This window comes from Rhea pennata, chromosome 6 (genome assembly GCF_028389875.1).
Source record: "Rhea pennata isolate bPtePen1 chromosome 6, bPtePen1.pri, whole genome shotgun sequence".
In the NCBI taxonomy this organism is placed as follows: Eukaryota; Metazoa; Chordata; class Aves; order Rheiformes; family Rheidae; genus Rhea; species Rhea pennata.
Genome location: NC_084668.1, coordinates 36,918,795 through 36,935,528, shown reverse-complemented (window position 1 = coordinate 36,935,528; position 16,734 = coordinate 36,918,795). Strand labels below are relative to the sequence as shown.

General features: G+C 40.0%; 1 protein-coding gene across 1 annotated transcript in view; it reads right to left on the bottom strand.

The window, feature by feature from the left end:
• PTH2R (parathyroid hormone 2 receptor) overlaps positions 1-16,734 on the bottom strand; it is a 122,760-nt gene that overhangs the window by 6,432 nt on the left and 99,594 nt on the right. Inside the window, exons 9-14 of the mRNA XM_062579353.1 lie at positions 13,220-13,330; positions 13,001-13,122; positions 12,680-12,777; positions 9,248-9,434; positions 8,184-8,337; positions 4,313-4,373 (exon numbers count right to left, since the gene is read on the bottom strand). Of these exons, the coding sequence (XP_062435337.1) occupies positions 4,313-4,373; positions 8,184-8,337; positions 9,248-9,434; positions 12,680-12,777; positions 13,001-13,122; positions 13,220-13,330 (733 nt within the window). The remainder of the gene's footprint in view (positions 1-4,312; positions 4,374-8,183; positions 8,338-9,247; positions 9,435-12,679; positions 12,778-13,000; positions 13,123-13,219; positions 13,331-16,734) is intronic.

Below are 16,734 nucleotides of genomic sequence, written 5' to 3'. Positions count from 1 at the left end.
AGTAATCTATCTGCATGCTGGGCATTAAAGATTTATCCCCCAACAGAATCAAACCCCACCAAAAAACTTAGCTCTCCACTATCTGTTGACAAATGTAAAAGTTATTTTATAACAGCTGGAGGGAGAAAAAAAAAAAGATAGGAAAAAAAGCACTCTCAGAATTGATCTTCAACCACAAGCCACGGAGGGGGGCGAGGGAGAATAGAAAAGAAATAAACTATTAAGCTGATAATTAAAAGAAACAGAGGAAAAAGGAGAAACATTTTATTAGACAATCATGCCTAGTTTTGACAGTTGCTGATAAACAGTGAGGAAATAAGAGTTTGTCTCTAACATTCCCCCAAAAGACCAATTCAAGTAACACAACCCTTATTTGCTGCATAGTTCACTGAGGAAAGACCGTTTTGGAAAGACTGTTTTTGAGCACACATTTTCTCCACAACCACTTGTTGTCTCACAAATATGAGACTTGAACCAGCAAACATTTTGACAAGAGGCATGACATGACTATTTGCTATGTACTTGCTTCTCATACTGCCGTACAGTTGAATACATGCTGCAAGACAGGCCTAAGCTCCAACTTAATGAATATTTGCTGCTAAACGTCTCTGCATTCAAGGGCAAGAGTGGGAAACTTTGCTCAGACCAAACTCCTTTAAACAAGTGAGACTCTCCTATTGGCTCTGCTCCTGCAACATAGTTCTTCAATGTTAAGGAGTACATTCAACACTAGGATTGTCATCTCATGCTAGATCCCTAAGAGATAATCCTCCATTCCCCACCCCCCACCCCGCACCTCTGCCCTCTCCATCCAGCCTTTTTTGCTGTCACAAGCAAGACAGAGCACATACTCATACACATGGTAAGAAACATGAAAATACCAGTGGATTACTACAGGGCACCATGTATCAAACTACTGCTTAAGATGCTGCTTTCCTGTGAACCTGTACTACATAAAAAGATGCAGCACTGAAAGAAAAAACAGACACTAAAAACTAGCAGAGACTGGAGTATTTCCTTAGCTCCTTTTCCATGGGTAAAGATGGTAAATGCTTCACAGCAGCTTGTGTTGATAAGATCACAGCTTTGAGGCTCATCAGGGAGGCTGCCAAGTCATCCCTGGAAAGCATCAAACAGCAAGGTAGTTCTGGAAAAGGAATTATGTTCAACAGCAGAAAAATGCATTTTCATCTGGTGTCTGCCTCCTGACTTAAAGAAAAACCCTGGCTGAGAATGAGCTTGTTTTAGCCATCAGTTTATAAAGGGTAGGGGTGGGGGGGCACGGGAAGGAAGCACAACAAAACAACAACAAAATCAAAGCAAAGCACACCCCACTGCCTCTAAAAGGGATTCCACATTTAAAACTTCACTTCTGAAAACTGGGCTTTAAACACCAGTGTTCTTTCCTTACATGCATCCGCAATTGCACACTCTTTAGTTCAAATGGATGCAATTCTCTTTAAAGGAGTCAGGCTAGATTCCCTAGAGAGCAGAGTCATTTACTGAGCAGGAAGTACTGCCCCTCAAAGTTGTTTGGTTTTGATTGCAATTGAATGAGCAACATGGAGAAACAGGTGACATTCATCCAGGCTCAAGCTGACAGATGACTACTCCGTAACTGCCAAGGGGAACGGTTTTCTGACTTTGTCCAAATCTTAGCAGAAAAGCAGCTTTTTGGAGCAGTTATTTTCTGTAAAAATTAACGGACATTGCTCCAGCAAAAGAGGCCTTTAAGTGTTTCGGTCCACGAACCACATATTTAATTGACAACTTTCCATCTCCAGGACTGCCAACCTAACACTTGGATTCTCTTACACAGCCACATTCTGCTCTCTAATTTATGAAACATCTACAGATTGTGCATGTAAAGTTATCTGAGCATATGAATTGGCTTATGTAAAGAAACTAACAATTACAACTGACTTTTCTTAGTCTCCTAGCTATCATGAAAAAAGGCTGCTTTCTTTGTCATGACTGTAGCAAGTTAAGAAGCATGTGCTATAGCGCTGTAGGTCGCTCAGGCTGACCTTACTTATGCCAAGAAATCTTCATCAAGTTTCAGCACCTCTTATTGACAAGGCAGTTGATGCAGGGCCCAGTGGAATACCGCAGCAGCATTACTTATATCGTCTCTTCACAGACCATATCTTATACAGGGCCCAATCTTCACAGGTGCGAACCTCCTGGGATAATTTATCAGCTGAAAAGGGTACATTAATAACTTCAACTGTCTCATGCTACACTGAGATGGATATGGACATGTACATTTTAGTGGAGTGATTCTGTACATACACCAATGACACAAAATCAGAATCAATTCCTCTCTGTATTAAAGCTACAAGCTATGGTAGTATGCCTGAAAATGGTGACATTTTTCCAATATTCACCAATTATGTTGCAACACTTACCAACTGCTATTGAACAGCTGAGCACAAGGAAGAAAATGGGTAAAAAGATAATCAACTCCACCTAGGGCTAGCAACATGCAAGCAATACAAAGCATGTGTGCTAACCCTTCGGAGGGAACACCCACAGCTCTCTGTCAAAAAGCAACATTAAGTCCTTTATATTTCAGTTATGAGTGACCCTTGCTCCAAGCCAAGTGAATTTTCAGAAAAGCTGGTGCCTTAGTTTATGGTCTTTTGTAACAGTCAAAGTAGACAGCATCTGTACTGTCAAGCATTCTTTATTTTCAGCTGTGTTACATATTGACATTTTTGGAAATCGAGATGGCCAAGTTTTAAATGTAATCCCAATTCTGATAAAGGTGAGATGCTTCCACATTAACTCTAGGAAGCAGCATAGCAGACAGATTCTGCAAGGACACATTAGATGCATTTTTCTGGTGTTTGGCTACACAGAAGAGATCTGGAACTCAATGCACTGCCCTTACACACAGAATTACACAGCTCTGTAAAAGCTGGATGTACCTGCATCAACTGGTAATATATATATATATACGTGCTTGTCTAGAAGTACAAATCTGTCCCTAATCAGGGCTATAGACTCAGGTGTTTGGCATTGTTAGAGTTCTCCCTCTGACATCTGGATATGACTCAAGTTTTAAAGGCACTGCTTTCACTAATGTCACATCAAAATGGTGACTGACACTTGGATACAAGTGAAGATAAGTTTCTGTTACTGCATCTTGTAAAATTTAATAGGTACTTTTCATTGCATGAGATTTACTTCAAAGCTTCATATAGATCAGAACATAAAAGCAGCAGATGTCCTTTATTTCTCCTAAGAGATGTCTCTGCCTTTCCTTGGTCCATTAGATTTTCACTCGCCTCCTCATATTTTACAGCCTCGTTACTACAGTTAAGTGCAACAGCTCTCGCTACAAAGCAAAGATCTGAATTCCAAGACTTTTTAAAGCATTCATTGCTTAAAAAACAAGACTGATGTGACTAAGCTAAGCCTGTGTTCCCCAGTCTCCACTAATAACCTCAAATTCCTTGACCAGTTCTAGTGAAGTTGAAATGGAAGGGTAAAAGGCTCCAGGATGCCGTCTTCTTCATGTTTTCCGAAAGTAGGTTGTTAGACAAAAGAAACCCTCAGAGCAACTATGCTCAGGGAGAGGGGTGATGTTAGCGCAGTTCTCTTTAGATTATCAGAGAGCACATAGCTCAACCATAGAGGCACAGTCAAAGTAGGTTTGTCCCCACTGTTCATAAAAGCTTACTTTTGCTTGCATATGCTGTGGTGAAACTAGGGTTTTGTCACCTCTCAAGGTTCCTTCATATTACAACATTGTCATAATCTGACATGCCTCCAAGAAAAGGGTTAGCTGAGAAACACAGGGCTCCTCTTCTACGCATTTTCAAAGACCCATTTCTCCTGATCTCAGGACTCCTGCAGGCACTGACTAGAAAAGCAGTCCTCCTTCCCACCCCTCTGGCCAGGTAGCTGAATGGCTAGAAACAGAGTGCTAAGATGCAATCTCTTCCCCACACACAGTAGAATAACAACACTATGGTTATTAAACTGCCCCAAATATCCCTTGCAAAGGGGTTCAGTACTGAAAAGTCCTTTTTACAAACTCTATCCCAATAAGGCAAGTGATGCTTACATGAGTGCTCCTCCTTTCATTATAGCCCTAAGCACACCCTGCTCTTAAAACCTAAGAGAACTGGTAAAGTTGGGATAAGGATGCCCTTTTGTTATGAATGACAGCAGGTACTAGAAAAAGGATGCAGAAACGTAAAGATGGAAACAAGTCCAACTGCTTCTAGCAACAGCAGACCAAAGCCCCTTCCTCCCTGACTTTTTTTTTTCTTTTTTTCTTTTTTTTTTTTTTTTTTTTGCTTACCTTTCATCTGCTACTGTTGCACGAGCCACCGCCCAGGCCACAACAAAGACAGCTGGAAATCCTGTCAGACAAGAAATCGATGGAGAGCTGTTAGAACAGGGTCATCTGCAGGGTGACAACTAAGCAGATCGAAAAACGGCTGTGCCTGTCTTATGGCAGCAACTTAATGGACAGCAACTATTTTAATAGAAGTTCAGACTGTCAGGAAATAAAGCTATTATCAGTAAACCAAATGCAATACACAACAGGAAGATTAAAAACTAGCATTTTTAGATCAACCCAGCTTCAGTCCTAAAGTATAGCTACTTCTGAAAATTTGAGCACACGAATATCCATGGAACAATTCTTACCTAATGAAAAGTCAGTGATGCTGGTGAGCAAACTCATTCTTATCGACTCTCAGATTTCAACTTCACTGTTTAATCACACTAAAAGAAAATGTTTCTGTGTTTTACCCATGCAGCCCAAAACAGAAATCACAAAACTTCCCAGTTCTTTGCCAGTATGCAAGAACTGGTCATCTCAATTTGTTTCTGAAAGAACATGGACCCACATAAACCAAGGTTAACAGTAGTCAGGGACAAATATAACACCCTATACAGTGCTTCCATTAAGTTTAACAGCAATTTTTACTGTTGACTTCTGGAAAAATGAATACAGAAAGCTTCAGCTACAGTATCTCTGAAAGAAGGAAGAATATTTGTTACCTCAGTAAGAGAAGCAAAGCTACCTAACTTTCCAATTTTCACAGAAACTTACACTTACCCCTCCCACTGGCAGAGGAGCTCTTTGGTCAGAGCAAGGCTTGTATACGTGTAAAGCTCTAATCTTTACTTCATGTGTTAATGGCATGAATGAGAGGAATGGAGCTACATGCTAGCTAATGGTACATGGATGAACCATATGGGCCACAGGGAGAAGCAATGCCTCTGAACACTAACATTGTAAATGAATACTGCCCAGGGAAATACAGCAGTTTGGAGAATTCTGTTTCATATTCTTATCAGCTCAAAAAGCTCTGATTTCTGAGATGGAATACGTAGGAAGACTCTAATGAGAAGGGTTCAGGAGAGCAATACATTTGCACTGATGTAGCTAGAAAGAGTTGCAATGGAAATTGAAGAGTTCTAATGAAAATTACTTCCTCTCTTGAGTTAATGGAAATGGCATCAGTTGTGTGACTGCACTTGAATCCATACACAGAGGTATAGGAATTATTTGCAGTAATATGGTACTTCATTACCCTGAGTTCTTCAGCACCTTTTAAAAGGAAAAAAAAAAAAAAAAGAGCACTAAGCCTTAAAAGGACAGAGCACATATCTACAACAATTTCACTGTTTCAAGAAATACGCTTCCTAGTTTCACTGAAAGCCTGCACATTCATAGAAACTATCTCCTCTGTAGAGGCTACATGTATCGTAAGCCCCACTTGGTCACACTGAATTCTGCTGAACCTTTTGCAGGGGCAGAGAAAGCAGATCTTTTCTGACTACTAGTGATGCCTGAATGTTTGTCCTCGGAACAAATGTTCTCAGATTCATTCATCTCAAGCAATACCTTCAAGATCAGTGAAGTACTAGACTGCAAACAGAAAATGCCAGAAGGGTAAAAAGGAACAGAGCAGAGACGGGCCCTAGGAAATGAAGGATAAGAGAAGAATCCTCCATTTTCCCGGGCATGCTGTAACACAGACCAGAAACATTGCTCCTGTCTGTCACACATGACTACTTAACATAAAAAAAAACATTTGCCAGCTGAATTCATCAAGGAACTAATGAGAATGTGTGAAGCAGCAAGTGAAGTAATCTGGTCACACCTATGAGAGAAGGAGGTGGAAGACATTTAGAAAAAATTTCACTGATCTTGTTGGTCACAGAACAGCAGGCACCTTCCTGAGGATACTTGAGAAGCATGTTACTCTACAAGCCTTACCTGAAAAATCAAGTCCATAGAGCTTGGAATGGCCCCAAAACTACTGGGCATTAGGTCCAATGATGGCGCCAGAAATGTTATTTGTATGCAGCGCAGCTGTTCTGCACAAGCACTGCAAATCAGACTCCTGGGATTTGCTGGGCTGTATTCAGTTATGCTTGCAAACAGGGTGTCCAGAGCCTCTAAAGCTGTTACATCAGCTACGCATTCTCCATTAGCCTTCACTGTGCTATACATGGATGCTACAGAACAACACAAACAGAACCTGCATCCACACGGCTTTGGAGATCATCACTCCAGGAAATTACTCCTCAGTTCCAGCTGCTCACCAGCTATTGCTTTTGCCTAAGGAAAGAGAACTATGGTCCCCATTGAAAATCCAGCAAAACAGCGATGTGGAATGAAAGTCAAGTAAAAATCTCTATTGTTTTGATCTCACCCTCAGAGGCTGACTTAAACAACTTACTCTAACAGGTAAACACCCATAACAGGACAAAAAGCATGCTCTAAATCTTCACACAAGCACTAGCTCCTTGATGATCCTGGATATTTATCTCATTGCAACTATTTGACAAGAAAACATCCTTTTTCATTGCTCAACAGCGTGAGGTCGGCCATCTACTCTATTTCCCACAGAGAAACAGTCTCTCTTCTGCAGAATGACAGCCCATACTGAAATGGCCACTTGCCTGTGAACGATCACATGATATAAAAAAGCCATCTGATTAAACTATTTGGTCCATATTGAAAAACGCTCATGTTACCCAAACTTCTGTTTCTCTGAAGCAATACTGAAGTAGAAAGAGATGCAGCTTGAAAAAGTTATTCCAAACCAGTACGTTTCAAGTCAGTTCAGATCTCTTGGTTCAGTAACACCAATACTTTGATCAAAAAGAAAAGGTTCTTGCAACAAGAAGACAACTACCAACTCAAACGAAGAAAAACAAAATCAAAAAAACGGGCTTTGAAGCATCAGAATTTCTTGTAGCATGGAAAACTTACTTTTCTACTCATTTTCAATGTAATAAATATCAAGCAAACTCCATTCAGACACTATCTTAGAGTTTTTCCTAAAAAAGCATCCCACTTGATATGGAGGGGAAAAAAAAGAAAAAAGAATACAACTGTTTTCCTCTTTAAACTAGGACTAGTGAAACTATGAAAAACAGAAATATTCCCTTCTTCCTTCATGAAAATACAGAACAAGCATTTCTATAATTTGAATGCAGAGATCATTAATTACAAGCAAGATCACAGTTTAGAATAACATGCTAAAACCTGCTTAAGCATGAATTAACTGAAGTGACCAAACCTTTAAAAACAGATGGGATCCTGTCAGTTTGTAAGTGAAAGGACTAATCAATTACTACCCTTCAAATGCAGACTACAATTCCCTGAAAGAGGACTACAGACTGCAATACCTACTGCACCTATTGACGCAGCCATTTTCCCAGATGTACTTGTTATAAGGAAGCCTCTATTTACAGCATCTTGTTTCAAAATCACTTAAAACAAGGTATGAAGTGTCAATGGTAAGGTAAAAATAAGACACAAAGTGATTCTAACAAGACATGCATTACCAGTGGAGCAGTTGCAGAGCACTAAGGACATGACTTTTCCAGTCACTTAAGAGCATATGTTCTTAGCTTAATTTACAGAGTTCTCAAAGTATATCCTTACCCTCTCCTAGAGCTGGGAAGGATTTGTTTCTAATCTTAACATTCCACAAATTCAAGATGTAGGACTCTCAACCATTTCACAGGGTGCGTCACAGAAACTAGTTCACATGCAGAAGGCCATGCAGGAAACCAGTGACAGAGATGATAATGTAACCCAGCCAGCCATGCTTTAAGTTTCATGCACTGACATCCAGAGAGGGTGCATTCCCAAAGCCATCTCTGCCTCAAAAAAAGGCATAAGAGAAACCCAGGTGCCTTACCCCAGCCTATCAAGGTAAAGCCCCAGAGGTACTTGCTATCCGAAAAGAAAGCAACAAAGATTAGGCTGTGTAAGTAGAGGCCTTCCACCAGGATCCAGTAGTAATTGGTGGCCAAGAAGTAAATGAACGTCACTACAGCAATCTTGCACCCAACCTGTCAAGCAAAACTACAATGAGTTAGCAAAACAGAATACAGCAACCTGCCTTTGTACCACCAGTGCTCTATTGAGAGACTTTCATGTCTTATTTACAGCAGCCCTTAAAGGAACCAAGCTCCCATGTATTAGTATTCTTGTATCTTCAGGAGAACTGGAGGGCCAAATGAAAGCCTGCAAAGACACAGCAGCTCAGCCCTAAAAGGCATTGTGCAGGTGGGTTCTACACAAGCTTTGCCCATAGTGTCACAACTGCTGTGCCAGTGCAGCCTCCAGCAACCTGCAGCTGCTTCACTCGAGCACAGAAGGTCACATCAGGAGGGCAACTCACAAATAAGCAATACAGAGACTGTCTCATCCTCACTACTACAAGTCCATCATTGACAAGCGTAAGCTGGGAAACAGCAACATTTGGGGGGCATGGGCAGTTTTCAAGTATGGCTCCTAAGCAACACAACCGAAGTCTCACTTTTCCCATCTTGATGTTTAGATGGAGGCAAGGGACTCTAAGGAATTTTTAGAAATATCAGACTGACTCAATGTTGTCATCTATATGCTTTTAAAAGACATCTCACTAGGCACTGGTTCTCGCCTTCATTATTTAAAACCCTTGGAAAATGCATCATAGCTACAGGAACCCAACTCTTACACCTTAAAGCCCTTGCCCTGTTTTCAAAAGCTGGACTTCTTCAGAGCCCACACGATACAGGTGCTTCACAGAATCTTCATCTCGATTCCAAATAGACCAAGTTCTCCACCGGATTTACACTGCCTGAAAGCCAGTGATTAATTTCTAATTTCTGATCTAATTTCTCTTATTCATTTCATCCACTTTTCAAAGCAGTACAACTTAACACACAAACAACTTTGCAAACAGGCTCATTAACACCAACAATAAATAGTGCTTACATATCGTGACTTGTCCACAGAAGGAGGTACTGCAATGCTTTGAAGATCATTTGTCAACAGGGAGTCCAGCTCTTTGATCCCCACGTGAGCATGCACTACTTTGTCCTTGATAAAGATGCTGACAGCTCTTAGCATAAAGGAGACAAACAAGTGCATGTGGATGTAATTCCTCGTGCAGTGCAGCCGTCTGTGGGAATAAAGTCTGTTTTAAAAAAAAACTACTAAAAAGAGAAGGAACAAATACTTGCAAGGACATCTGCAAAACCTGGAATTGAGGAATTCTTGACAAAATTCCAACAAGAAGAATGAGATTCAAATGGTAAAATAAAGAGGGTCCTCCAGGAAGGCTGATTTGCAGTCTCTCAAAATTGTGGGCTATCATGCTGGTGGCTTTGGCTGAAGTGACTTAGAATCAGCTCTATTTTGCTGATTTCTCTGTAAATAACCTCCCTGTTTTTATCAGAATTCTGTTAAAGCAGAAAGCAGAAGCTGCTGGAAGTACAAAGGTGATCTGCAGAGCAAGATTTGTCTAACAAGACTGCCATGGACTCCAGTGAGAGCAAAATTAATCAATGACTCCGACTCCTTTTTATTAAATGCCAGGGCTCATACCCCACACAGGGACCGTGCAAATGTAGCTGTTCCCTCTTTTAAGAGCAAAAGCTATGCAAACTTCTAAGTTCTTTTGGGCAGGTGCTCAGAATACCTCAAAGACCACAAGGCATTCGTTAACTTTTCAGTAGGGGAGCTTGCAAAAACAAGTTTCAGATTGTCACAGCTGAATACTTTACCAGGAAGTTATATGACCAAGCATGTAAAACAGTTTCCCACTCACCTCCCACTGCTCCTCACTCCAAAACTTTTGCCTCACTTTCAAAGGCAAACAACCACTGCACTGTAACAGATTTGGATCTAAATGTCAAAATATTAAGTTTCCCATTCTGAGACTGTTTCTACTGACTATTTCAGATACAAAATTGTATTTTGGCCTGGAAGCTATGGAACCTGCATACTCAGCTGGAATGGAAAACTGCTGCCTAATTCCCTGCTGTTCCTTCAAAAACCCTCATTCGCTCACATTTTAAATGAATGTGACATCTACTGTGTCATTCCCAATTGCTTTGCCGATGCCAAGGGTATGGTGGTCTGAACATTTAAAGCAAGTAATTAGAGCTTTACAGTAACCAGTAGATCAACAAAACAAGATTCATTCTCAATTACTGAAAACTGCCAAGAATTCATGACTACTAGGGTCCATCTAACAAGATTAACTCATTTAAGCTTCCTGAAAAGTAAATACAACTAATGATGGTCCAGGAGACTGAGAATGACATGATAGTGAGGATATGAAAACAACCTGATGTAGCTTCTCATTAGAATGGAAACTTATCTGTTCTTGTGGATGAGCCTCCCCTGAATGAATGTACAGTTGCACTCAAAACTACTGCTTCTGATGCATCTACAGGGAGTCATCAGAAACAGCACAAGACAAGTAGGAGCACTGAAGAAGCCATGTTTATGCAATCGGTTGGTTGACTGATATTTGGCTACCATCATTCCTCTGACCCACTCCTGCTGTAAATGAAGGCTGTCCTCCTTAAGTCAAGGATCAAGTATGGTTCTCGATCAAGGTGCTAGCTTACAGACTGCTTGACCAAGATTCAGTTAATCCTTCAGCAGGTGTGGGAGGTATTGTTGTTTGGTTTTTTTACACTCTGTGACTATTCCCTTATTTTATCCATTAAGCATTCAGGGTAAAATAAAGAACAGCCCTTGAAACAGAGGCTAAAATCTGGAAATTTCCCATGCCCATCCATCCAAAAAGGGCCTGAGCTTTAGGCTAGTGAGGATAAAAATCAGTATAGTACACTGAAAAAACCTGAATCAGGTCAACCAGCACCCCAAGATGACTAAAAGCCCTAAGACTCTATTAGCATTGCACTACACCTGATCCCACAAGTTTTCAGTAGAGATTAGCTTGCATCTCATCAGTTCTAGAGTGTAAACAGAGCCTGTTCCTTTCTGCACAGTTTGCTAGGGAACATGCCCAGAAACAGACTTGTTCTTGCTCTGGACAAGTACCCATGAATTTTTTCTGCACTGTGCAAGTTCACCAAGAGGAGGAGGAGTCTGGGCACTGCCTTCAGCACAAGTTTGAACCCAGTTCAATTCTCCCCAGCGGAGTATGCTCTGGAGAAGTTTTAGAGATGGTAATGCAAAATGAACAAAAATGCCTCTGTCTATCCAACACTACGGCTCCTGGAAGGTAGGATTTCAGACCTCGAAACATACATGTTAACTTTATGCACCCCCTTTTCAGAGCACTAACTGTTCTAGACTCATTCTGAGCCATTTAATTTTCCCATAACACTGCATTATACCTAAAGCAAGGGCCTGCATGCCACTCAGTGAGGTATTCTGGCACCTCAGAATGCTGTACCAACGCCATGCAGATGCAGGTAGGCTCACGCAGCAGCCAGAAAGCCACGTAGTTGTGCTAACAGGGCACTGATGAGCAGCGAAATGCTTAAGCTCAGACTCAGTATTATATAAACAGGTCTCAAAAGCTTCAGAGTGGTTGTGGATCACCTCCACTGCAGAGCGTGCACAATAAAGCTTATAGCCATCTGTGACTAGCCAAGGAGACAGATGCAACTTTATTAGCTCTAGCCCCTCAGCTCCCTCACTGTTTACCTGCTAGTGTAGTATGATTGCAAAACATTTACATCTACCAGCCTGATTCTGACAGCCTTTGAAGCACGGATTCATTACAGCCTGATTGCTGACATTTTCAGGTTTGAAAATACAAGAAAGTGTTTATAATTTCACCTTCTGCAAGTAGGTAAAATTTTTCACAGTACAGATACCAAAGAGCAGAAGTTTTCAGTTACCTGTCTCTAAGTCAAGAAGACCAGTCTCATGAGTCAGGGATGTCGTTCACACAGTTTCTGCTTTATGAGTTTCTCTTCACCCCCTCCCATTCAAAAAAAATAGAATAAACAAATAAACAAAAAAATTATCTAAAGCTCTGGAATACTGAATTCCTCCTTCTTTACAACAGGATGCAGTAACTTCAGTGAACAGGTCCATACTGCCGTATCAAAATTGTTTTCGTGAAACACACTAATAAACTTGGGAAAAATATCCAGCTCATTTTAATACTCATTTCTCTCACCATCCACAGTTATAAAGACAAGAGTTACAAAACCTTGCTCCTGGCAGATTGAACAGACTAAATATATTCTTGTAACAGTGTTTTCAAGAAAGAAAAAAATTAGTGTCTGCAGTGAACTACTTCTTATACAGAGTATCCTACTGGCATCTCGGCTATAAAATGGACCAAGCATTTAACTCCCATAGGAAAGGATGTGTCCTTCTTTTACAAAGGAAAAGGAGAAACAAAACTCTAAAGCCCAAGACTGACTCACCTACCTGAAGTAGCCAACGATGAAAATAGCCACTGCCAGCGAAGTGAAGGAAATGGAGTATCCCACAGTATACATTAAATAGAGGCGATCAAAAAATTCCTTCTGGAAAAGAAAACAGGCCTATTTCCACAAGTGCTGCATCATAAGTCACATGGTCTTTACAAAAAGAAATTTCTTTAAAAAGCAAGAAGCTCTTAAGCTACATTTTATTTGGCAGATTATACATCTGCTTTAACTCCCTTTATAGTAGGCTTACACACAATATGATGTCTGTTCTTTTTATCTAAACCCCGCAGCTTTATCAGTACCTGAGAAAATTCAATACCTTTCTTGAGCTGACTTCTGGCTGTAAGAAATTAAGGCATTCAGAATAATTGGCCCACGTTTTGTTTAAACTCTGCACAAAATCCCATGTTCCATTGAGGCTACACTGTCTGAAAGCCACTCCTGAAAGGAATAAAAAAAAAAAAAAAATCCAGTAACTTTGTTAGTACAGTTAGGTCCTTAACTCTGCTTATGAAGTACAGAATTACAGGAACCGTACCTTTGTGATTGAAATCATATACGTAAGGAGGGCATGGAACAGCTAATATTTTTCCCACAGATCCTCTTGGCCAACAGATGAGGCCGTCCCATTCTGGAAAGCAGTTTCCTTCTGACAAAAGGGCAGAAACAGACAATAACAGTGTGTAAGACACAAACCTTTCTGATGCATCTAGCTTTACCATGCACTTATGCTAAGTTCAAACTTGTTATCTAAGAACCAAATACTTCAGCTTAGGACCACCCAGATAATTAAGTGATGTATCTGACACACTAGGAAAAGGCTGAGAGAGCTGTGATCATTTATCCTCAAGAGAAGGCTCAGGGCATGGGATGGGGAATCTTATCATTGTGCATAAATACCTGATAGGGGAGTAAAAAAGACAGAGCCAGATTTTTTTGTGGTATTCGGTGAAAGCAGAAGAGGCAATGCACACAAACTGAAATACAAAAGTTCCGTTTAAATATCAGAAATTTTTACTGTGAAGGTGACAAACTCTGGAACAGGTTACCAGACAGGTTGTGGAGAGGCTCAAAACCCAACTAGACACAGCCCTGAGCAACCTGCTCCAGGTGACCCGGCTTTGAGCAGGGAGGTTGAACTAGAGGCTCAGCTCTTCAAAGCCCCTTCTAACATCAGTGATTCCATGACTCCCAGCTGGTGTCATAAGCATACCATTTGTCAAGATTGTGCTATACAGGGGAGTGCTAACAAAGGAAATGCTGCAGAGCAAGTGAACTGCAGGTTTTCTGCAGGCCTCTACTTCTCATGCAACTAATCTGTGCATTCAACTTCACTGTGCTTCCTTCTTTTAACTGGTTTCCCGGCGAGTGTGACATCATCCAGATTTGACTTCTCCTACCACAGAATTGTTTTTCTCTGCCTTATAAAGACACCTTTATCTCCTGCTCTCCTTAATCTATTTAGATAGTCTCATTAAGTCAAACAGGCATCTTTAATTTGATCTGAAGAGAAAAAAATACATTCATTTGTATGATTTTTTTTCCTTAGGTAGTCAATACTGAACCATCCATTGCAGAAAAATGAAACTACATTTGACCCTGAATACCCAAGTTCTCTAAAAACTGAAAGAGCAAGCTTCATATTCTTATCAGATAATCACACTGTTCTCTGAACATAGGTCAGAGGACTTTTCTGAGTGGATAAAGGAAGTTATTTTATGAATGAAATACGAGTGTAATCAGAAGTTAGTGCAGTATTCTTGTGTTTTCCATGTAATAGAGAAAAAAAAAATCTGCTAGAACTACTTGTACTTCATGTCCTACAGTCACTACAAAAAAAAAAAAAAGAAAAAAAAAAAAAGAAAAAAACAAGCAAGCAAGTCTTAGAAATATCTACGTACAAAAAAGGAGGAGCTAGAGGGATAGTTACCAATGCAAGTTTGAGGAAACAACTGTCCTGAAAATAATGTCTGCAAATGTATACTACTTCAAAAGAAAATATCACTAACCAGGATAGCACTTAAGCAGTTATTTTTTTCCTAAAAAAGGACTTAGAGGAACACATCCTTGATCCAGGCCAACGCTTTTAAGTGAAATTCTAGTTCGTTATCTCTGTTGTGCTGTCATTTGTCAAACAAGTTTACACTGCTATGCTTATGCATAAATAGCTTGATTTTCTTACATCATTTTTACCTATAACTCCCTCAGCAGGCAGGGTTTTCAATAAGTAGTTCATTTAACACAGTTGTTTCATACATGAGCTGATTAAATTAATTATTTGGCACAACCAAAAAAGTCAAGTGACCTTCTGTGCATGACAAATTGGCTAATGATTTGCTAATCTCCTCTAAATTAACACCATTAATTGTTCTGGCGCATGGGAAACACTGGGAGAGGAAAAAAGATTAATAGCTTTTTTTTTTTTTTTTTTTTTTTTTTAAGCAGTATCATTCACAGAAAATAAGAGTGGAACAGGAATACAGCTGTCTTCCTGGTCATTCATTCATCCTTCAGAAAAAAGGGAAAAAATAAAAGTTCTCAAATACTCCTAGTGTTACTAGTGATGTCACTCTGGCTGACATGAGTAGTATGATTCACTGCAGATTTACTGTGGTTAGTATTTACTTCTTTAGCATACATATTGTTACCTCTGGCAATAATGTTTTCTTAATTAACTGAAACCATATCAATATCACTATCAAATATACCACATATCAAATCATATCACTGCATGCAAGTGGGGTTATACGCTGTAAGACACTGGGTTTGTACAAAACACTGACACGCAACTTTCTTGCCAGTACAAGACTGTAGAACAACATGGGCAAGAAAATCATTCCTTCAGTCCGTATTTTGGCTGGTGAAATCAACACCATTATAATAAGGTAATCTGAGTGACGGGGGGAGAGAGAGGAAAAAACAAAAAAAAGAAAAAAAGGAAAGAAACTTGGTAACTTAATTCCTACATAAACCAAGAAAACTCTGGGAAGACTGGAGAACTTGTGAAACGAAGTCATCAAACAATTGACAAAGAAAGGAAATAACACTATATAACTGTTGTCATACCACATAACTACCCTCAGCAATTATTTGAAATTTTGAATAATGGAAAACTTAGTCAAATAATCAGTCTCCTCATCCCTTCAGCAAAGGGTACAAACATCTGAGAACCACCTTTAAATTAAGGTGTTCAAAAAGCATTAGTGTCTAACAGCAGGAGCAGTGAGATCAGTTTGGGCTGTGCTGCCAATCTCTCAGAGGTTCCTCACACCATCTACAAGAATATCTCAGCTGCATGTGTCTTAGCTGCTAATGTGGCACCTGACACGGGCCCACCATGGGCCATCCTGGGCTGTAAACTGGTGACTTGAGTAGCTACTGTACGAACAACTAAGCCAAGATGGAAACCTATAAAGGCAGAATAGTGTTAACCACAGAAGGCAAGAAATATTTGAGTGGACCTGCCCTACTTGTCAGAGAGTGGGAGAAAACTCTACTTCTTTCCACTTCCTGTATGTTACAATTCTAGAGTATTCATAACTAGCTAAATTGCATCCTTTTGGACAGCTGTAGCCAAGGAAAATTGAATTTTTAAGAACATTTCCAGGGACGTTGTGGGTTTCTTTTTCTACTTCACACACAGACTAAAAACTCTCAAGATTTAAGTGCACACCCTTATAAAAAAAAGCCAAAGAACTTCAGGCCTTCTACAGCTGCATGGAGAACAGGCATATGACAGCAAGGACACGCCTCTGGTGCACCAAAGAATTCAAGCAATAACCACACCACTAAACTAAAGAGATTGCATAGTTTGAACACAGAAGCACAGGCTGAAGAACTCTCTCTTTAAGGTATGAGAAGAAATAAACATTCTTATTTGCATTCATGCACATGAAATAAAGTCCCTAAGCAAGTGCTGAATATAAAAAGCTAGAGTTTTTCATTGTCAGTTCCTTTACTCTTTGTGTTAGCTGATACATTTGAAGGATTTGATATCTTAAAATTCTTAGAGGAAAAAATAAGAATTAGGAAAATCACTTAATTTGGCACCTT